Source organism: Epinephelus fuscoguttatus, linkage group LG15 (assembly GCF_011397635.1).
Source record: "Epinephelus fuscoguttatus linkage group LG15, E.fuscoguttatus.final_Chr_v1".
In the NCBI taxonomy this organism is placed as follows: Eukaryota; Metazoa; Chordata; class Actinopteri; order Perciformes; family Serranidae; genus Epinephelus; species Epinephelus fuscoguttatus.
Window position 1 is genome coordinate 32,870,372 of NC_064766.1, and position 23,053 is coordinate 32,893,424.

At 42.7% G+C, this 23,053-nt stretch overlaps 1 protein-coding gene across 1 annotated transcript in view; it reads right to left on the reverse strand.

Annotated features, from left to right (window-relative positions):
• Window positions 1-12,596: 12,596 nt before the first annotated feature.
• The window catches only part of ptch2 (patched 2), a 29,346-nt gene continuing 18,889 nt past the window's right edge, over window positions 12,597-23,053 (reverse strand). Inside the window, exons 15-23 of the mRNA XM_049598862.1 lie at window positions 22,522-23,046; window positions 21,824-21,966; window positions 21,472-21,652; window positions 21,099-21,379; window positions 19,543-19,680; window positions 18,349-18,491; window positions 14,863-15,268; window positions 14,199-14,766; window positions 12,597-14,079 (exon numbers count right to left, since the gene is read on the reverse strand). Coding sequence (XP_049454819.1) covers window positions 14,200-14,766; window positions 14,863-15,268; window positions 18,349-18,491; window positions 19,543-19,680; window positions 21,099-21,379; window positions 21,472-21,652; window positions 21,824-21,966; window positions 22,522-23,046 — 2,384 coding nt within the window. The 3' untranslated portion in view covers window positions 12,597-14,079; window position 14,199. The remainder of the gene's footprint in view (window positions 14,080-14,198; window positions 14,767-14,862; window positions 15,269-18,348; window positions 18,492-19,542; window positions 19,681-21,098; window positions 21,380-21,471; window positions 21,653-21,823; window positions 21,967-22,521; window positions 23,047-23,053) is intronic.

The window sequence follows — 23,053 nt, forward strand, 5'->3', positions numbered from 1 at the left end:
GCTTTTGAAATTAATCCTTAAAACCCACCAGTGTTCCCTTTTTTTCTTTTTTACAGGACTCACCAAAGGAGTCACATGTTTGCTTGCATAGTGCGGGGTGCGACATGTGGAGCCCAAAGGTCTCAAACAAAAACTACACCTATACCCAGAGTTTTACAGCCTCCTCTGAAACCACAGCAATGGGATACACTGCAAAAAATAAGTCTTTTTTAATCTATTAATGGGTCCCCATGGCTTTATTTTCCTATATTATTAAGGATTTAGACTTCAGGGCCGCCTCCCCAAAAAAGGTTGTGAACCACTGACTCATTTAGCTTGGATAAAATTTCCCTGCTTTGATGATTTGTAAAATAAAACCATTTCAGCTGCATATTTTCTGCCCTGGCTCATGATAAGTAATGTGCTGTTTGTTAAGAAAAGCAGCAACAGCCTTCGGTTTCAGACAAATGGAAGATTAGTAGTTAGCATGACCAAGGAGGCTGAACTGACATAGAGAAGAAAAAGACTCAGAAAGTCAAACTTTATAAACAAAAATTACAGAAATAAAGAAACCACAGCACTGGCCACACTGCGAGCTCATAAATGTGGTAAAAAAAAAAATCACCACAGCAAACTTTGGTTTATCATCAAAGATGTCACCATCATTAAAAACAAAAGATTGGAAATGGTAATCTTGGACATTACCGCTTAAACCTCATGGTGACACAATCATTTTAGTGTGGTGTATCAATGCAGCCTACACTCATGATCATGGAGTCAACACTGGGGGGTTATTCTAGGCTTACACTTTTAAGAACATTTTAAAGTAATGACATAAAGCAATTGCTTCTGCTGGGGTACGGCACCACACACAGAACTGCAGTACACCATAATACTAGAACTGGAAGATATTAATTGCAATTTGTTAGGTTTTTTTATGATTATGATGCATAATGTGCACAGTTGCATACAACAACATATTGGGGGGTATACAGTGATGTACTGTACATGGAGCGCTGCAGGGATGATGTTTATTTGTAGGCCAAAATGACAGTTAATATCGCCCTGGCTCCCTTGACAAAAAGCCAATGGTAGGATGTATGCTCTGTGGCAGACAAACATTTATGATACTTAGGCATACATGTTTTGCTCAGCAAGATAATCTCCACAAATAACAACCACTTTAATGATTTTTGAATCTGAAATGCAATCGCCAGAAGTGAGAAGCTAAAGTTAGCCTGTAAACAAACTACACTACTGTTGAATGACTTCAGCGTTGCCACCACATCAAGGCTGTAAAGCCGTGTTTGGTGTGATGACATTCTGTAGTCTCATTTAGCCACTTGTTAGCCTTTTTTTAAGACACGTAAACACCTCAAAATTTACGAGTGGGATATTAAGTGACAGATTTTATGTCGTAGAACTGAACGTGAAAGTCTCTTAAGCTTGTGTTAGCCACAGACCTTATTTCAGGCATCTAACCAAAAACCCATTCAAAAAATCCATGGGCTTCGAGACGGGGAAACCGGAAATGCAAAAATGCTAACTCATTTCCGGGCTGTAGGACTTAGTCCTGCAGCTATTTGTATTGTTCCTTTATTCAGAATTGAATACCTTATTGAATGACCTATCTTTCCTATATTATTTCCAAATACACAGTTCCTCTGAACATTAACCTGCCACCACCAAATACTAATTCTGTTTGTGGTCATTACTGAGTGCTTGACGTTCTTAAGTGGACTTAAGCTGGTTAACTAATGTGCTTAACCCTTACAGTGCTCTAATAAGCTACCTACACTGTAGTGTTAGTTTTATTGTTGGTGCTCTGCAAATGTGTTAATGCCATTGTTTGCCTTTTCCATTGCAAAGACAATCATTCAGCAGACCCCGTGACAAACGCTATTGAAAAACCACGCGTATGCATGGTGTCAATTATAGTTTATCCTCTGGTTTGCCTAACTTGCTTTAGAGTAAGGCTCTGCCTTATTGCTCCCCAGCCTGCCCCAGTCCTCCTCCTCCTCCTCTCCTCTTCACCACATGAAATGGCTGTCTGTGCCAGCCTAGCGCTGAGCCTTCATTAGCTTTTACTACCCCACTTGGATGTGTTTAGCTTTGCTCTCTTTCTTTGCCTCTCTGTGTGTCTGACTGTGTGTGTGTGTGTCACCCTCTGTATGTGTCTGTGTCTGCATATGTTTAATTACCAACCCCCGCCCTCCCTTTGGAGTACCCCTCAATGCCATGCCACCATATCATTACACTGTGGCTACAATTTAAACTTCAGTCACACACACACACACACACACACACACACACACACACACACACACACACCAACATACCCTGGCTGGCCTGCAAATTGTAAAGAGGAGACAGTGGGGTACTGTACAGAGCTGCTTTAGCTCCTTTATTCTCCCCTAAAATGGAGTTCTCAAATGGAAACACACAAAGAGAGTGATGAGGAGAAAGAAGGAGAACATGAAAAACACAACAAAAAAAATGCAACGTCGCAAAGCACTACAGCACAACGTATCACAACTGATCCACAACTACGTCTGGTGTTCAAACTGTTATTGTTTGAACTAAACAAACCACTTATAAACACAAGGCCTCTGCCTTACGAGGCTCATATTTAGGCCCTTCTGTAAACAGCAAAGCACAGAATGAATCAATTAAAAGGGCATTACGCTGGTTCCTGTTTATTTAAAACATGTTTACACTATACGGGCCCTCCCGCCTGTCTGCATGATTGCCTGGAACTTCGTATTCCTCCTCCTCCTCCTGCCACCCCTCAATGGGCCCGGTCACGGCCAAGGTATATCAAACACACACACACACACACACACACACAAACACACGAGGCATAGATTACAAACACATTTGTTATGTTGAGGAGCGTTTTCAATAAATATTGATCTCGCTCTTCCTCTGTTTCTGTGAAGGATGATTAGAAGAACTGAGGAGAAACAATCTGGTGCAGTGTGCAATCATAGCAGGAACACTTATAAATACAGGCAGCAGCGGAGAAACTCGATTCTCAAAGGACATTTCCATTTGAGAGAACAGGCACAGAATGGTGAAACAGTAAACCACTGCAAATATTTAGGGGAAATTTATATATACATAGCTAGGTTCATCTAAGATTTGACAGAATATTTTTTTTAGAACAGTACATTAAAAATGCTACAAGTAGCTTGATAACAGTAAGTTAAAGGTGCAATTGGGGTAATACCTGCCCACATGCACCAAAGAAATAGCGGGCAGCATTTTGGTGGTCAACTACTGGGTCCATACAGTCTAAATTTACCATCATCTGCTGTAAAATAAAAACAGCTAACTGACAAACAACACCAAATAGACCTACAGATAATTTGACCAAACTGCTAAAACTCTAAGAGCCAATCAAAGTAACACTGATATTACCTTTTTGTGTAGCATCAACCTATTATTTGTGTTATAATTTACTTTTTTTTTTAGGAAAACCATAGTAACAAGAAAACAGCCACAGGAGGTTGTTAGCTTAGTTTAATGTAAAGACCAACAAATTCTACCTACCAGCACCTCTGATGCTCACTTTTCAGGTATTTTTAAGTTTTCTTTTTCGCAACAAAGGACCATAAGTTGGAATCAAACCCACTGCTTGTTGTAACAAGGACACAGCAGCCATGGGTTTGACGCGCCTGCTCAAACCCAAGCTAGTGGGAGCCCCACAACAGGAGGTATAAAAAACTAATTAGTGAGCTTTAAGGCCTTACACACTGTGACAAATAAACAACACGAAAATGCGAAATAGCGAAGCAGCTATGCTTATCTGCGACATTCGCAACACTTATTCAATAAAAGGTTTTGATCTGAATCAATTCGGTTGCAGTGCAAATTTGTGACAACTACTGGGATCCTATTGACCCAAGACAGCTTCCTGCAGTCTGTCTGAGGTACGCTTAGCTTCTGTAAGCTATTTCATTGAGTTTCCGTTTAGCAAAATGCTCTGAGTGAATTTAGGTTCCCACTGGTAAACAGTTATGTACTGTAGCCTATATGTCTCGGGCTTTTATTGTGAAAGGTAGGAACAGAAGGATAGGGTCTGGTATGTGATAAAGTTTGCAGACTTCACTGGAACTATGGAGCATCCATGTTGTTGCTTTATAATCCTCATAAGTTGAGGTGCAACTTGGTCGATTGATACCTTAATTTGCGGCGCAGAAGCTCAGAAAAAAATCAACCCTGTTTTGAATTTTCCTTCGCTGCGTAATTTTCACATTTTACATGAAAGTACTCATGATAAAAACAACAGCTTGAAAAATATATTGATCAGAAAATTAATCGCACAAAAAGAAAAAATGCCCTCAGTGTGCAAAGGCCTTTAGAAATGCTGAAAGGCAGATTTTTTTTGTTCGAGGATCTTCTCATCAAACTCTAGTGTAAAAACTGACTACCTTAAAGCTCTAATTAAAAGCCTAGTCCAAATTAAACGTCAAGTCCCTGTTTCAATTGGACGCCCGGTGTGGTTGCCAAGCAGTTTTAGAAGTTCTTGGATGTATAAAACCAGGTTGTTGGCTACCTCAAAATATGTGTCCATTCCTTGATTACCCTGTAAGTGGTGTTTTTCATTATAATTAACCCATGTCGTGAGTATTGTTTTAACAGGATGAAGTGGTGTTGTGTTGTTATGCTGTGTGCCGTAATCCACAAGTGCTGTAACGCTCTCTGATGTGCTGTCTGTCGGAGGTAAATCAAATGAATGATTCATAATTGATATAGATTTGATTCTATTTCCTGGTCTTTGATGAGCAACAGTTTTGTGTGAAAGGAATTAAAGGCCTGTCCCAAATATAGGCCTGTTGATTTCAGTGATTAAAGCAAGTGATTGCCTTGGTTATTAGATTATATTTTACAGTATCCACATTCCTTTAATCCTATGTCACAGGCAACACTTGGGCTCAAAGTCAGTGGTGTACAATTAAAGCTAGTATGATGAAACATGTATTTTCCTACATATGTACGTGGCGTCTACCTTTAAAGAAATGTTTTACAAAAACATGTCTTGCTTTTTCTCATTTCACTTTGAGGTATTAAACTTATCCTCTTTTCAAAGGTAAGTTAGGAGGCAAAAATAATTTAAGTGCTAAGAAACCTGGAAATGGGGTCAGTTGATGGGTGTGAAAGTTAATTAAAATTCCAGTAATGGTTTGAGTTTCAAGCTGGGGACCGACTCCTGGATTACTGCAGCTTTAACTGTCAAAACTCAGTATCTCAGTTCATGAGTGCTGCTTCTTAAAAGAGCATTAATTTAACAAAAAAATACATATTTATCACTTTATGGAGTCTGCGAGAGAGTTATTCTATTGAAACAAAGCATGGCTGTGGATGTGGAGAGAAACAATCCCCATTCCCCGGATTTGTGTGGTATGTCACCCCGAAGTCTGCTTTCTCACTGGCTTTACAGCTAATTCCCCCATTCTTCTCTGCTGCGCTTAGTGCAAAAGTACAAACACATACACCACCCCCTGCTTCACACAGACACGCATGCCAGTGCATGTTTTTGCGCACACCCACACACACGCACACACACACACACACACACACACACGCACACACACACACTTTTCTTTACTAATCAGCCCTATTGAATTCCAGCAACAATGGGCGCTCATCCTCAGGCCACCCAAGCAGTGCACACACACACACACACATGCATACACACCAACACCAGCATCACCAGATCACGAGTTCAGTCTTTTGTTCCTTCATTGTGTTTTCTTTTCCTCCATTGATCTCACCTTCACTCACAGGTCAGGAGTTGGCACTGGGAGATCGTGTTATCTGGACCATCAGCTGCTATCTGGGCCCACACACTGCACTCACACACAGAGAGGAGGGAGTGAGCTCCATAAACCACAGTCACATCCACTGCTCTTGCATTACCATGTGGAGGCTCACATGTTGGAGATTTACAGTGAAGTTAACGCTCTCTGTGGTTCTATATTTTTTCCTCTTACTTGTAGCACTATCTATCGGTCTAGATTGTTTTGGTGTGAGTTGCTGAGTGATGGAGATATCTGCCCTAGAGATGTCTGCTTTCTCTTGAAAATAATGCCACTAAATGACACTCAGCTTGTGGTGCTCAAAGCGCCAAACAAATACAGTTGAAAAACTCAACAGCAATCTCTCTTCTCTCTTTTCATTTCTTCTGAAATCATCAGCCAGTTAGCCAAAATAATCCACAGACATTGTTGTGAACAGTTTCATGTTGGAACTATTTTCTTTCTACTGAACTTCACCCACTGACCGTATCACCATGAGGAAGGAAGTGAGCATCTACTCACGGACGACATCCTCAGCTGACCAAAAAGGACAGCAGAGGAGATACCCGCTCAAAATGCCACTTTAAGAAGGGTGCTCAAAGTGCAAAAAAAGTAATAATGATAAAAAAAAAAAGTGAATAAAAACTACAACACTTCACTATCATCAGTGCTGCTGAGTTGTCCTTAGCTAACCTGTAACATTTGCTAGCTCAGTGGTGCTAGGTGAGCTAGCAGTAGATGCACACTGCCTTTTACGTGGTGATATGGTTGGCAGTTAGTTTAGTAGAGGAAAATAGTTCCTACATGAAACTGCTCACAACAAGGTCTGTGGATTATCTTGAGTAAGCGGGTCATGATTTCTGGAAAGAAACATGGCTGTTGCATTTTCAAATGATAGTGTTTTGAGCACCACAAGCCAAGTGCCATCTAGTTCCATTATATTGGCAAAAAAGACAGACATATCTATGGCCGATATCTCCAACACTCACATTTGGGGTGAACTGTCCCTTTAAGAACCACACATCAAACTATATCACTTAATTATTTTCCTTGTCTGAAGGGTGGGAAGTGACATCAAGTTGTTTTTGTACTGCTCAGTAACAACAAGAAATTGTAATTCAGTAGATTTATACAATAATGGAATTAAAACTGCTTCACACACACACACACACACACACACACACACACACACACACACACACACACACAAACAAACTACATTTTCTGACTGACAGTAATTAAACAAGAAGTTCAATATTCTAACACACGATTTCATAAATTAGTGTCCCATTTCATGTATACAGCGGTCTGTTTTTAATTTATTTTGTCAATCAAGTCCCTTTAAATAAAGGTCAGAGGTCAATTATTTAGATTAACACGCCTGGAGCTGGTAAGGATGATGTCAATATTTTTGGTTAAAGTGTGGTCTCTCTGTACTCATTACACCCTCCTGTTCTCCCATAGCTAGGAAAATCCTGAATATCCTCTTCCCAGCTCAAACAGGACAAAAAAAAGTTCAGATCGGCCCATAAAACTGTAAAGTTATCCCTCTTCTCTTATCTGATATACCTCCCTGTGAGCTGTGTGTGTGTGTGCGTGTGTGTGTGTTTCGGGGAGTAAAATCTATTGAAACCAGCCTCTGTCATCACATTTGTTTCTGATTATTTTATTAATTTCTTTCTGGGGCATTTAGAGGAAAATTAATGGGTGCGCTCCATTTTTTATGTCTTGCCTCAGTGTACTCTTCAATTAAAATGCTTTAATAATACAACCACATAAAACACAATATGTTTTATTCATTACAGAGATGTGGTACAGTGGCTTCGCTACACACACCGAAGTGAGGTTGCCTTCTCTGGGATGATCTCCCTGTGTTCTCCTGTTTCCTACATGCTCCTCAGCTAGTTTTCAAATACTACTTTGTTCATGGCTGTGAATATTATTCTGAACAGTTGTTTACTGTACCTGATTTCCACCAAATGCATGCTGGGATAGGCTCCAGCCCTGCTGTGACCCATAACTGGACAGCATGTTTTCATTTTCTTGTCACTGAGCTGTGACATTAAATACAACATGTGCTCCCAGGATGACATCACTTCGGGGGCAAATTTGTTCTCATTAACCTACAGCTTTAAAACTAAGTCAATCTGGTATTGTTTACAGCTCCAGGGCGTACGTGAGATTAAATACTAAATAAATGGAATTTAAGTTTAGTTTTTGTTGAACTACACAGGCAGGTATAAACACTGTGTTGTACTGTGAGCTTTCATGTGTGTGTGACTGTGTATGAGGTTTGGTTTAGAGGTGGACGTGCATGACAGTAACTTCAAAAGACCGAGGTATCAGATTCAGACATGGGCTGCTTTGCTTGGGCTGACAAACGAGGAGCTGTTGTGTGAGAAGCGAAGGAATTTACAGCATCTACCTTTCATCTACACAGGTGGGCCTGTGTGTGTGCTTGTGTGTGTGTGTGTGTGTGTGTGTGTGTGTGTGTGTGGGTGTGTGAGGAGACAGGGGGGTGTACGTGTGTTTATGTGTGTGAGTACGTACAGTAGTTTGTTTTGCGTTAAAGTTTTTAAGAATGTGTTTCACGTAAGCATAGCAGTGATATTTGTGCGAATGTGTGTCTGCTTGTGTGTGTGTGTGTGTGTGTGTGTGTGTGTCTGCATTCACAGTGGCGGAGATTTAGACAGACGAGTCACAACAATGATCCAGGAAGCCAGTGATCCCAGACACTTTCCAGGTGGTTCAGCGCTCCAGTTCAGTGGTTCTCAGTGTTAATTCATTGTTCATGAAGTGGAGGCGTTTTAAACTCCGCAGTGAGAAAACACACATTGCGAGATATTTGCATCTATCAATGCAATAAGAAATCTTATCAAGTAGGGATATGACAGTGGAGTGTAAGGTAGGTAACACATTCTGTGGGATTATTTCTTTACCCAGGCCTGCTGGTGTTTCAGTGGGTGTCAGGTGACTGACGGGAAGCAGAGCATTGCACAATATGGAAACTCATCCACAAACAAAAAACAGTTTAATTCTATCCTGTAATGACTTATCTATTTAATTATTAGCCCAGTTGCCAGAGGAAAATGTTTCTGCAAAACAATAAATACGTTACATTTTTTATACATTTTATACAAATCATATCAAAGTCTGTGGTGTGATGTAATACATAAGCTGACCCCTGCAAACCACTGTTTGAGACCAACAGACGACAAAACCGGTTGTGACTCCAGCTGATTTTTAGGCATGAAAAGTGGTTGTATTTTTACCAAGACAGCACTGCTTTTCCTGCTGGGATTGTGCCTCTAAAACCGGGTATTTTAAACTTTTCCTTACCATAACCAACTGGTTTTTGTGCTTAAACTTAAACACTCATTGACAACAGCATTGTTAAAATGTAAAGAGTTAACATATTTACCACATAATAACGTGCAAATGGTTTTTGTAGAAACATATGATGCTGTTTCCTCTCTCAGTGACAGCTTACCGGCTCCGAACTGTAGTTAGGAACATGCTGGCTTATTAACATAAATGTAGCTTGGCTTGTTATTAGCTGGTAACTAGCTTCTAGCAGTCCGGACCACTCTGCAGAAGGATGGATAGTGAGGCGTACGGGAGCCGTTCACCAACAATGGCTTTATATGCAGTCGTCACCACAAAATAAGAAACATGACCTTCTCATGAGGTCAAACAGTAGCGCTGGGCTTATCTAGACTGCTGCGTGGGTCTTTACCACAACACCCCAAGAGAGCTGCTTCCCTCCACATACACTGGTAAAACTAATAAAATCCATTTTTCATATTACACAGGAAAGGCCTCAAATGGCTTTTTAGAGTATTACAAAGTCCTGATTTTGTGTCATATGGTCTCCTGACTGCGCTTAACCTAAAACAGACAGAATAAAAGCCCCGCTAGGAGTCATGTGATGTTGCAGTTTTCATCACAATACACAAGTGAGACAAACATGATAAATCTGGTATTCTTAGAGACAGTGATGGGGCTGCAGATATATGTATGAAATGTATCCTGATGGTGGAGTGCGAGGTAATGCCATGAGGGTCATAAAAGTTAGGCAGCATGAATATATCCATGGTCATTTGCCTATTATGTTAGACATCTAATGATTTCTTATATGTAAAGCTGGCATTTTATGCCTGAGGGTGGCGTATAGAGGAAAGTTTGTGTCCAAAATGGAAAAGGTTAGTTCTCTGGTGACTATGAATATCAGCAGCAAAACTCTATAGAAATACGACCATTAGATTTGGAGGTAACTTCTAGTGGGTCGATGCGCTGACAAGAGAAAACATGTCGATAGTTGCACTCAACTAAAGGTCAAAGATGTTACCAAAATCTCTCATCTCATAATCCAATGGGGACCATACAACACCACCATATAAGTTGTCAAAGATATAATGCTTTGAAGGAAGAAATGCGGACAGATGCACTAACTGACATTGCCATCTTGGGTGGCTGCTTACTGGTAGAAACAAGAATAACCTATGATCAAGCCTGATCATTTTCTTTGTTTAATCCTTTATTCACAAGTGTGATTGTGAGCACATTAACACAGCTGTCTAACTGTTCAGATGGAAAAAGAGAATGCAACTTTAAAGCAAGGATTTTGGATAACATGTGGATCACATGTTTACTGTAAGTTAAGGCAGACTTGCTGAAACAGCTTGCATGAGAGCTGAATGTCAGATGAAATTTGCTTGGATATCATTAGCATCTTATGAGTTCAGTTTCAATTACGGCTGATGCACAAAAAGTGAGCCAAGCATTGCACACCAAATTCATAAGGTAATAAGTTCCATATCCTAAAACTGTTTTGATGCATCAGGGTCACACAATCGGTGCTGATTTCAGTAACGCACTCGCCAGAGATTCAGTTGATTTTTGATCTGGGTCATCAGCCGTTCAAAGACACATTTTTTAAATGAAACTCATTCCCCATTGTTTGGTTAATTTATAACAGCATAGCATTCATCACTGTAAACTGATATCTAATTTCTTATGATCCAATGTCCACGCAAGGATATACTTTTCAGTCTTTTGCTTGTGCAGTAATATCTTAATAATGACTAATGATTTATCCAGTGTAAATACTCTTGAATGTGAATTGTTGTGTTTATTCACAACTAACGAGGCTGAGAAATCTTAAAGGAGCTCCAGGCTATAGGATATTTAGAGTGTCTGCAGATGGCTCTTAAAATTGAGTTGGCTGAGGTGTTGGTTAGCAGCTAACAGCTAACAGCGTGAACAGTACTGACAGAGCTAACAGTTTTAACAGGATGGGGTGAGGCGAATCCTTGGATAGCGAACTATTACGAGTATGATTATCTAGAACTCGTTGCCTTTGTTGGTTGACTCAGTTAGGCTTAGGCAAGAGGGGTGAGATTTCTCAGAGTTAGGGTAAGAATGTCATGGTAAGCCAGTTAGAGGCAGAGAAAGACAGGCCATTCCTTCACTATCCAAAATAAAAAGCCAATTGGTGAACCTTCGAAGGGTGGGTGCTTTGCATGTGCAATGCCTTTACAGTACCAGTATGAATAATAACAATGGCATCAGCATCAGCATAACCAGAGAAACTCTCTACAACTAAACTCCCGCGACAAGCAGCGTCTACTCTCCTCCTACCTGTTCGACACTTCCTACATGGCAAATCCAAGTTGGCACTGCTGCCGTCTACAGAGGTAGAGTGACTTCATTCACTATTCAGGACACTATATCTTTACATAGCAAAATGTTGTTGCTGCTAATTATTAATCCTCTGAATGTCATATAGAGCTCCTTGAGCATGCAGCTTAATAAGATTTAGGCCTAAAATAAATTCACCATGGATGCTGCCAGGTTTAAAATACCAGCATACATCAGCCTTGTGTTTGACACCTCAACAATGCACCTTGATAATAGAGTTGGCCTGTTTAACCTGTATATTTAACCAGCAAACACTGTCAGTTTGCCCGTTTGCATTTGTGATAATAGTCGTGACCCTTGAGTTCTTTGCAGGGTCACAAGTAAACACACACACACACACACACACACACACACAAACACTTGAAGAAAGACTGGCACAGACCACAGGAACACTGTTTTCATTCAATTTATTTTGTTAGTTAAATTTCTATAGCAGGTGAGGGAACATAACGGTCACACAAGGGTTTTCTTGAGCATAGTTTTCAGAAGTCACAGTGTTTTAGACATGGACAAGCACATTTTTTAAAAAATGACAACGAAGAAGGAAGGGCCAAGAGGAAACTTAAAAACAAGGTGTAACAGTGACACAATCTCCTACACACCTTCTCCTTCATGGTCCTCCAACTGCCCCCTTTGCTCCACCAACAAAAAAAAACAAAAAAACAAAAAAAAAAGGCCTCTGCTCTAAAGTGTTGTCGACCCCTCCCTCCCACGCCACCCCCCCATCCCAAAATGCAAACAAAACAAAAACAAACTCAGCAACAAATAGATATATTTATATATAATATATATTCACTCTTTAAAAATAGAACTTCAGTCTAGATACTAACATCTGTACAAACTACAAAAATAAAATTTTAATATAAATAATTTATATGGCATGACATTAACATTTTTTTTTCGAAATAAACTACAAACCAATGCAGGAGCCCCCCCCACCCCCCGACCCCCCTCCCTTTTAAACTCCTCGCCACTGTCTGACAACACCTGCTGGCTGTCTACGGTCCGATCGAACTGTAAATGGTGCTTTGCTCATTCCACTTAATAATTCACAACTGCACAGTAGCTACTTAACTTTTCTTTCATATGTACAAAAGAAACCAAAGCTGCCACTTTAAAAAAAAAAAAAAGAGATTAAAAAATAGATCCGCAAGTTTTTTTTTCCCTGCAATTTAACCTGGCAGTGATGAGACCAATACTGAACAACAACAACAATGAAAACGTTGTAAAGCAAATTACACGAACAACCTAAGAATTAGAGATAACGCGGCAGATATGAGGTTTGTATTAGCAAGAAGAGTGAAAAATCAGAAAGTGAGTCAGAGCAGGTTGGAGCACTATAAAGACTGAACCACATCATGTAATATTTGCACAGGGTCGCAACAACATGAACGTGTTACAACTGTAAAGCAGCCAGCAAAGAAAAAAGGAGAAAACAATAATAATAATAATAATAATAATAATAATAATAACATAAAAATCACTCCCTTTGCATTGGATTTTTATAATTCCCTTTCAAAATAATACAAGAAGGCGACCACTTGTCAAACACAAAGACAAATGTGAAGTCACCCCCTGTAGAGCTTACAAAAACTGCAGAGGAAAATCTTATCACAGCTCCTTCAAGTAGTTTAAAACTGCAGAGGACGTTGGGAAACCCAGACAAAGATTTAACATGATACATGAATTAAACGCAACCTGGCCAGCATGTCGGCTGACTGGTCACATTCAACAGTATTCAGATAGACGGACAGATGAAGGTGACAACTGACAAACATTCTGTGTCTGGATGAGACAAAACGTATTTACACCAAAGCGAGAACTTAATACTGAATACTGTGATAACAAAGAAAAGGGGACAAATTGAAGGCACGATGGTTTTCTACTGTTAAGAAAACAGTATCTGCTGTGTAATTCTCTGCTTCTTCTTTTTTTACAGTGCACACTGTGAACATCTATAATTAGACTACAACAGAGAGTGTGTCAGATGCAGAATATCTCACAGAGTAATACTGTGTAAAACTGACTTGAACCAGAGGGGAAGGAGGGGGTACTGCATTTTTTTTTTAAGGCAAATCACTTAAAATTATTTTGAAGTGTAGCAGCAAAAAAAAAAAAAAAAAAAATACAAATAGATATAAAACACTGACCATGTATGTTCAATAGCCTAATATCTTAATAACATCTCACTTTTTGTGGACACTTTTTACATATAGCACATTTCTTATTCTATACACTGTGAGGGAAAAAAATCAACCGCCCCCACGAAAAAAATAATCTTTTACATCTGAACTTTTACACAAGAGTATACCCAAGTTATACAGTACTCTTTTAAATAGCTTCCTTCTTTTTTAGTATTAAAATATATACTCATAGATTTATATAATTCTTAAAACATCATTTTGTTTTTTTAATATGTCCTTGAAATAAATCCTCTCCTTTCTGCGTGAAGTCTATGTACAGTAGAGAGTTTTAAGACGTCAAGTGACGCCATGTGAGGCGGCAAGGTGCTCCGGAGAAGCAGCCAGAGACTCAAAGAGAGAAGGCTGGGGGTGTGAGAGACTCTAGCAATCTTTGGCTGCCTGGATCCTCAACCCACCTATGGAAACACAGAAGGGAGAAAAAGGTTAGACATTGCTACACAGGCATTCAAAGGCTAGAAAGACTATAAATCTCATTAAAAAACGACATGTATTTCTTGACTGGTTGCTAACTCACCTTATGTTTTGCTGAGCTGATGCTGTGTCTGGCTCTGTGTTGCTGCCTCCAAGTCCTGGAGCTCTAGAGAGTCTCTCTTACATGAAGAAAAGTTTGTTTTGTCACCACAAGTCCTCTTAGCAGCTTCAAAACAGTCTGACTCGCTGTCCGTGTCAAAACCTTCGTGCATGTAGCCTTGGTATGCCGCCCCTGGCAAGGTCGGATGCACAGCCACCGTCACGGAGGCGGTGGCCGTCACCATGGTAACGGGCCCCGCCGCAGTGCCTTGTTGCATCGGCAGGGCGGAGTTGCTACTGCTATAGCTCGGGCCTTTAGTCCTGTTTGGCTGGGGCCCTCTGCCGTTCTGCAGCCTGGGGCCGCTTTGACAAGTCCTCCCAGGGAAGTGAGGTTTGTCGCTGGGTAAGGGTTGCGTCTGCAGCCTCTGGAGGCCCGGCTGCTGCTCCCGCTTGTTTCCATCCCAACATGTAACCTGGGAGCCGAGAGATGAATGTGCATTGTGGGAAGGTTCATTTAACGGTTCTATCCTTCCACCGCCACTTGTTGCGTTTTCTCTGAATGGCTTCACCACCTACAACAACAACAAGTTTCATTGTTTACTTTCAGAAAAACACGAATTTGAGAAGAAGATGCAGGAAAGGTTTCTATATTATCTGTGTGGTCATACCGTTAGCTTGGGGAAGCTGGGGTTCTTGCTGGCTTCCAGCAGTATGTGAGATGTTGCAGGTGGAGCGCTGCTGTGTGATGCTATGTAGGCGCTCCGGTCACAGTACTTATAGTCCTCCTCCCCGATCCCTGATGTGGTGGTCATCTCAGAGTAATACTCAGAGTCCGATGACTCAGAAAACGCCTGTTGACGAGACGACCGTTGGTTGTGGTGGCCTGTGTAGTACCCATGGTGGGTCATCGGTGGGGGCAGTGGTGGCTCGGGGGAAGGCGTTGGCAAGCGGCTGGCATTGTCAACTGGGGTGACCTCAGCTGGTGGGCCCATCATGGACAGGAGGACTGGCAGGAGGACCAAGCCATTCAGCATCCCCAAGACAGTGAGGATGGCCAACACAGCAAAGAAGTACCTGAAGGATGCAGAGAGGAGGTGAGTCAGTTTGAATACAAGAGGACAGTTAGTGCTTAAAAGAGACAATTAAAACTAGCTTGTGGCATGTTGTTATCTCTATTTTCCTGTCTGAAACAAGAAGAGCTTCCTTGTTAGCTGGTAGCAGCGGCTAACTGTTAACTCAGTTGGATTTTAGTTGAGGTCAGGCAACACCAAAGCACCTCTGTGTTTACACTGAACAGGTCTGCCTGACCCTTCTCTTCTGGCCTACTGCCTGCATCAGCTGGATCGCACACACAAACACATACATGCAATGCAAATGGCATATGCATGTGCACACACTCACAGCCACAGAGCCACAATCCTTTTAATCTTATTTTCTTTTGCATCTCAACTTTTTCAGGGATTTGGCTGAAGTTCAGACGGATTTAGAGCATCAGCCAAAATCATGATACTTTTACACAGAGCTGACAACATTTAGCATTTGACATGCATCTTAATTTCATGCATTTTTTTTCCCTTTAATGCGACAAACACACATGCGCACGCACAACTCCAAACACACACATAGTTGGCACATGAGGAAGGGAAGTAGCTGAGGGGAAGAAGTCAGGGAAAGCCCAGTGTTTGTGTATCAAAGGCAGGGAGGGCAAATCTGATTCCCCGCTCAGTCCAACTAAAACATGCTTTGATGCCTCCACTGCTGCTGCTACAAGACTTTCTCTCGCTCTGTTTTTCACTCACACTACATGTGTGCATTTTGTGTGTGTGAGTGTGTGTGTGTGTGTGCGTGCATCTCAGTGGAGCTCTGAGGAGGCCAGGGGTGGAGGCAGGCCACAAGAAAGAGCTCCCCAAGAAAATTAGAGAGGACTCCACTTAAACACTAACAGAAAGCAGAAAGAGAGAGACAGTGAGATGCTAACCACCAGCCAGACTTAAAGAGGTAAAAGAAAGAGGGAGGAAAAAAATGATTGTTGGAATGAAGGGAAAAAAAGCCAACAAGGACGGGGATAATAGCTGCTTGGTGTTCTGGAAGCATGCTTTTTTCCTCTGAATGGACTACTCCAATTATTATTACTACTTCTTCACTTGACAAAGGTCACTCTTTAGGAAAAAGTTCATGGTTTGCACGTTGGGTGTTATTTCTCAGCCCTTATTTGCACCCACGTCAGCTCCAAAAATCTCTATGACATATTTTATTCTTTAACCTCTGTCCATGTTTTCTTCCTTTATCAGAAGCATAACGCATGTCACCCTAACCACTTCTGACAAAACACTTCGGGGAGATATTTTCAATTTCTGCTCAAACCATGACTGTTTTTCAACCACACACAGGTATTTAATCTGTGCGCTTTATTGAGTTAAATCACGTTCACATGCAGGCGCTGAAATCACGGAATGATCGTTTTTTTTTTTTTTTTTTTTTTACAACGCAGCACTGGCTTCCACTTTTCAGCTCGCTCGCTTATTTTGCTCCAAAACAACTTTTTTAATAGTGAAAAAAAAAACAACAACAAGAGAAGAGTGAGACAGAAACAAAGAGAGTGAGACGTTGGTGGGACCTCCAACAGTGTCTCACTGTTAGGAATTCTGTTGTTTATATAAACTGTAATCTTTTCCATTCGTTGTCAGGGCCTGGGGAGCCGTGTGTGTGTATGTGTGTGTAAGAGACAGCCTAAGTGTTTACATGCCTGTACATATGTGCATTTCTCCTCATGTGTGTGTGTGGGTGTCCGTGTGTGCACTCATATGTGCCCCGCATGTGTGTGCATGAGAGAGAGGACTCTGAGCAGAGCTGAATTAGGCTTGCTGTTTATTCAGTGCATTACAAGGCCAGGAGATGTTTACAGCGGTATATTTATGCTACTCCTCAGCTAGCCAGCTCTGGCTTGCCCCATTCACCCGACCACAGCTACAGCTACAACTAAACAAGACCTCCAACAGAGACACTAGACCTTTCTTACTCCCTTCCTCGCCCCGTCCTCTGAAAATGATCTCTCGCAGAACAATGGGGGAAAAGAAGAAAAACAACACGCTGAAAATGCTCTCCTCTTCCAAACCCTACTTCCCATTTACTCTTAATTTCTCCCTATTTCCACATATTTACACCTCTTTCTTTCCACTCCGACACTGTGGAGGATCTATTCATCCACCCACCCACCAGGACCTCATATCCTTGCGAGGAAGCCACCCTCAGAGTTCTTCTTTTCCTCTCTGCTTCTGTCTCTGTTTCTGCAGGAAAACTGTGCTTTTTATGTCATGGAGGCCTGCTGCAGTCTGTGAGCTCAAGGTTGTGGTTTCGGGTTTGGGCCTAGACCACATTCGGCTGAAAAACATCGAGCTATTCGCCTTTTTTCCACTCTGACCATGAAACAGTGGTAGAAAACACACGCTCGCACAAGTACACACAATTTACATGCACGCACACACACACACACACACAGTGGGGAGTGATGTCTGTTGGTGGGCTTCAGACCATCTGACTGGCTGACCAGTTCAAATTTAGCTCCACTTTTTATTACAGCACCCTTCATGGAGGGACAGAATGCCAAACGGATGATAGGAATTTTTACAGATTCCCTGTTGTGTGCGTGTGTGTATGTGTGTGTGTGCTTGAAAGAGAGAGAGAAAGAGAGAGAGAGGCATCACCCAGTGGGTAGCAGAACACTTCCATGTTTACGAGCAGCTGCTACACACCCTTGATGTTTTCCCCATTTGTTGTGCTCTGAGGTTGAGGAGACGGGTGTGTGTGTGCCCGGAGTGACAGAACCAGGTGCATATTTGTCACTGTGTGTGTGTGTGTGTGTGGGGGTGTGCATAAATAGGGGTATAACATTTCCACCTGCATGCACCCCTGACCCCCCACAGGGCTTCCTCCCGTCCCCAAGTGAGGCTAGACAACTGGCTCCACACATATACATGCACACACTAATGGCGTAAAACCAAAACACTGCTACTTCTGAAGGGAACAAATGGGCTGTGGAGGGTGCAGCACCATCACTTTGTGAGTGAGTACTGTCACTCTCTTAAACCTAAGCATGAAGTCAGCACATTCATCGCCACACACGCAAACAGATGCTGACACACACATCATCTCACCTCATGATGAAGTCAAACTCTGACCCTGCCAGCATGAGAACGCCCAGCAGCGTTGAGATCGCTCCGTCGACCACCGGGGCAAACATGTGCTCCAGAGCCACTGCCGAGCGCTTGTTCCTGTTGCCAATCGCTGTCAGGAAGCCCTGTGGCGAAAGGGGGAGAAATGAGTTGGAAATCTTGCCGATCACACAGAACTTGTGCTTGCAGCCAGGCTTGGCATTCCTGCATTTAGGTTTTGTTGGGGATCACTACGCTGCACTACAAGACAGTACACCATGCGAGAGAGCTGCCAGCGTGAACCAGGAAGCCAAACGTTTCCTTGTAAATCTTTAATCACACTTACTTTACCTTTTTCACTTTCCATTTCAGGCATTAAGCCACAGGAGTCTGAGCTGTGCACTGACTTAAAAACAACTCAAATATGTGCAATGCAGCATATTGTTTTTATAAAACGTCTATTACAAATCCTTGCTGTGAGACATATACATTTAATCATAGGCATAAATATTTAGAGCGTGCATTTGGTACATAGAAATTCACCAGAATGCAGGAACTCAAGTGTTTGATGCTCAAACATTTAAGGTGGAGGACTCTGAAACCCCCCAGCTAGCACCAGACATCAATATGATGTCACAAAGACAGTGGGCTCTTACGTCAGACAGTCAGCAAAGTATTGCTGGAATAAAAATTAGGACGACAATATCAGAATTTCATGTTGTGTGGACGTTGGGTTTTGCTCTTAATCCCTTACTACTCAACGTTGTTATTCTAAGTCATGATGATGTTGGCGTGACACGTGATACGTGGCGTGATACGTCATCTGTGTTCTACGTCAAATTGACGCTGGAATTAGGCCTTGTCCTGACACTGAATTTTGGTTACTTGGCATCACAACCTTAAGTCAACCAAATATCAATCTAACGACATTGGCTGGGACATTTCATATGTGTCCCACTTAATGTTGAATTGTATTTAATCAATAACAAATAATAAAGAAAAGTATTAGTAATAATATTAGTGGTTAAACGTAATTCTTGCCTGAGGTAGGCAAAGCATGTGGTCACGTCAGTCTGCAGTTGGTATTTAACATTTGGACCAAAGCATCAGGTTTCAAGTAAAGTAGGTGTTTAACTGTAGGAGCTCTAACACTTAATCCATGTGTGCGCTCTTGCTTTGTGCCGAGTCTTGACTCACCAGTGCGATGTGAACAGTGAACTCCACTCCGATGCCCACAGAGGCGATCAAAATGACTACAGGGATGGCGCTCAGCTTGATCCCAATCAGACCCATGATGCCAAACAACTCCACCGTCATCATGGCCAAGATAAACACCTGAAAGGAAGATGTGGAAAAATAGTGTTACAAACTGTTTTCAATTGCCAGCGTTAAAGAAACAGTGGGATGATGAGGAAACAAGGCAATAAAACAAAAATAAAAGCATGTGAGTGTTAAAGGTGAATATGCCTTTCTTTAGCAACTGAGTTGAGCCCTCATTCCTCTTCACCCCACACAGTCTTTGACCCTGTGCTCAGGGTCTCAACCACATGGCATCAAATTACCCACCCTGAGGCTAATACCATCCCCTCCTCCCTCCCTCCCTCCTTCTCTTTCTCTTCTTCCTTCTCAGAGGTGGTTGAAATGATTGACAGTGCCTGAGACAACAGAGTGTGGGCACTCTGCCGCTACTACACATCTGCCTGTGTTTGTGGAAAACAAATGATCCTGTTTTTCACTAGATACCAGCCTGTTTGCCGATTTTACTGTTTCCGATATTTTAATGCAACATCTTGCAGTGAGATGCGGTGTTGCGTTTTACTCGTGTCTTAACTAGTAAACGTTCGATGTTACTGTAAACCGCAATGCAAACAACAACAACAAGGCTTAGAAAACAGGGAGGAGAAAGCGGTTCCCGGCCAACTGGAGCTTTTGATCCCAGCGGGGGCTCTGAGCCGGGGCACGGTTAAATTGGAAATGATAAAAGCCGTTTTACTGCTCGACCACATACAGGCAGGGTGAAACCTTCACAGGCAGGCTGATGCTTGGAAACCGTACATGCATGTAGCTGTGCCTCTCCCTCTGTCTGAGGAAACTGTGTAATGTCGCTGTCTCAAGGGACTGCTACTTAAATTAAAACACATTCCAACTGAAACTGGCACTGTTGTTGTGCTACACTTCAGCCCCCCCAATGGTTTGCGATATGTGGATTTGTGTGAGTATGGGGGGCCCTTAAGGACCACCGGTCCCACCAGCTTGTGTGTGAAATGTTTTCCAACCACTGAACACTCAGACAGTCTCTTTCTCTCTCTCTCACATACACACACACGCACATATCCCTGATGGATGGGTTGAGCAGGCCAAGGTCGCAACTGGGCAGATCTGTCCTGTCCCCAAGTCTCTCCCTCTCCCTCTGACAAAAGCAGTGAGGGAGTTGGAGGTAGAGGCTTCAGGAGGGCAAAGCCTTTCTTGCTCCTTTGCATTTCCTTTTCTAAGGCCGGCCCAGCCTACATTAGAATGACAAAGGTCCCGTGTGTGTGTGTGTCCGTGTGTGTGTGCGTACTGGCCCTCCGCAGAAAAAAGGGGCCCCCTAGACAGCGTTATTGAGCTGTGCTGAGAAGGGTGAGAAGAAAGTGAGAGGAGGAAGGGGCTAATGATGTTGTTGAGGTAGCATGAGGTGGAAAATGTAGGAATGTAAGAGCAATAGGAGGGACGAGGAAGAGGTGTGATGAAGGGTACACTGATTGCTTGCTTACAATTATGCCGGCAGTCCAGGGGTTGAGCAGGAGAATCGCACAGACCAGGAAGGTGCAGGCCAGCACCACGCTGATTGCCAGCAGGAACCAGTGTCTGAGGCCAATGTACTGCTCCCAAAACAGGAAGGGGTATCCGTTAGGGTAGTTCAACACGCCTTTGCGGATAAACTCGTCGCAGATGGCCCGCACACTCTCGATGGCCTCCACAAAGTCGCCTGCCTGGCGAAGGCCGTTCAGGTAGAAGGGGAACTGGGCAAACTCCAATGGCTCTGCAGCTGGGACTGTAAAGGAGGAAGAGAAGTTGCTGTTTATAATGCCAGATATTTTCAGGTGTGTCAGTGCTTAGCAAAATATTGCGATTAAGATAACTTACTGCGCAGATTCTCCCCTGTGGTGTCATACTTGTCATGAATCCACTCTCTAGGATGGGGGTAGAAGTTGGCCTGGGAGGCAGCATAGCCCAGAGGATCATTACTGACCCAGACTGTCAGGTAAATGTAAAACACCTCTGCTGGGATCAAACCCTCTGCATCCACCAGACGACGAGAAGTCAGCTAGAGAAAAGTGAATAAAAAGAAACTGATTGAATGGCAATGCACGTATTGAGTTGTTGTCTGAATAAATGGTAAGAAAGACAGCTGATAATGTAGTTGTCCACAGTCCCACACAGCGTGCTGTAGGAATGACATGTGGATTCTGTTTTGAAGTGCAGCTTATGGACATACCTGGCTGTAGTTAAAAGGCTCTTTCTTGGAGCCAGTCTGGATGAGGAGCTTGTACGCCAGCGCTCCGTCCTCTGTGCCGTTACGATAGCTGTCAGAGGTAATCCTGCCTGCCTGCCAGTCAGCATCAAAAGCAGCCTGAAGACCTGCGTGTGAGGTAAAACACACACACACACACACACACAGAAAAAGAAAAGAAAAGATTATTGTGATTGTCATTTCTAAATATTATGACTCTGATTATCATAAAATTATTGGAGCTTTCCTGTGTGTCTGTCTACGGCAATGCTGAAAATGTGAAATATCAAGTTTCCCTTTCCAACTCTTTTTTTTTTGTTCAGCTGGCTCTGATTGACCTGTTGGTTATCACTTCCTCCTGACTGGGCCTCTGACATGTTCTAGCCTGGGGACACACACACACACACACACACACATGCAAAGATAACCTGTGACCCCAACCTGTCTGCTGCACCACCCCTGAGCCCAGGTGGATGGGGGTAAACAGCACGACTGAACTTTCATTCACCCTTCACACATTCTCACCTCTGCTCACACCCATTCACTCCAGTCCTTCGTAAAAAAAAAGCACACCTGAAAAAACCTGTTGCACCCTCTACTGGACTAAACTCCCAAGGGGACAGAGAGCAATTTATTACTTGGCTTACTCAAAATAAAAAAAAAACCTGAGCCAAGATTCTTACCTCTGAGCCAGTCCTGGAAGTAGTGCAGCCACATGCGGGGCAGTTTGTTGTCGCTGTCTCTGACCACGTATTTCACAGAGTTGAAAGCGTTGTGCAGCTGGATCAGCAGCCTCTGTGACCGGGCGTAATCAAACCCATCCATGGTCACCAGGTACATGTTGTAGAAGGAGAAATACTTGAACTGGGCGTCAATGAAATCGTACTCCTTGGTGTCACGTGGCACGATGTCAGTCAGGTAGAGGCCGTCATGCACCATGGTGGTCCCGTACAGGCTGAGGCCCAGGAGGCCCAGAAAGAGAACCACTACAATGGCTTTGCTTTTGGGCTTGAGGAGAAGAGGGGCGTATTTCTCTCTGGCGAAGCTGGACAGGTTCCAGTGCAGGAAAGGGAGCGGGACGCACTTCTTTCCAGATTTGGAATCCTCCACCTGGGCCAGGAGGTCCCGTGTGGAGCTGGAGGTAGGGGTGAAGAGCTGGGAGCCGTAGGGGTCCGGCACAGAGGTGGTGGTGGGGGAAGGTGTGATGGCTAGGGG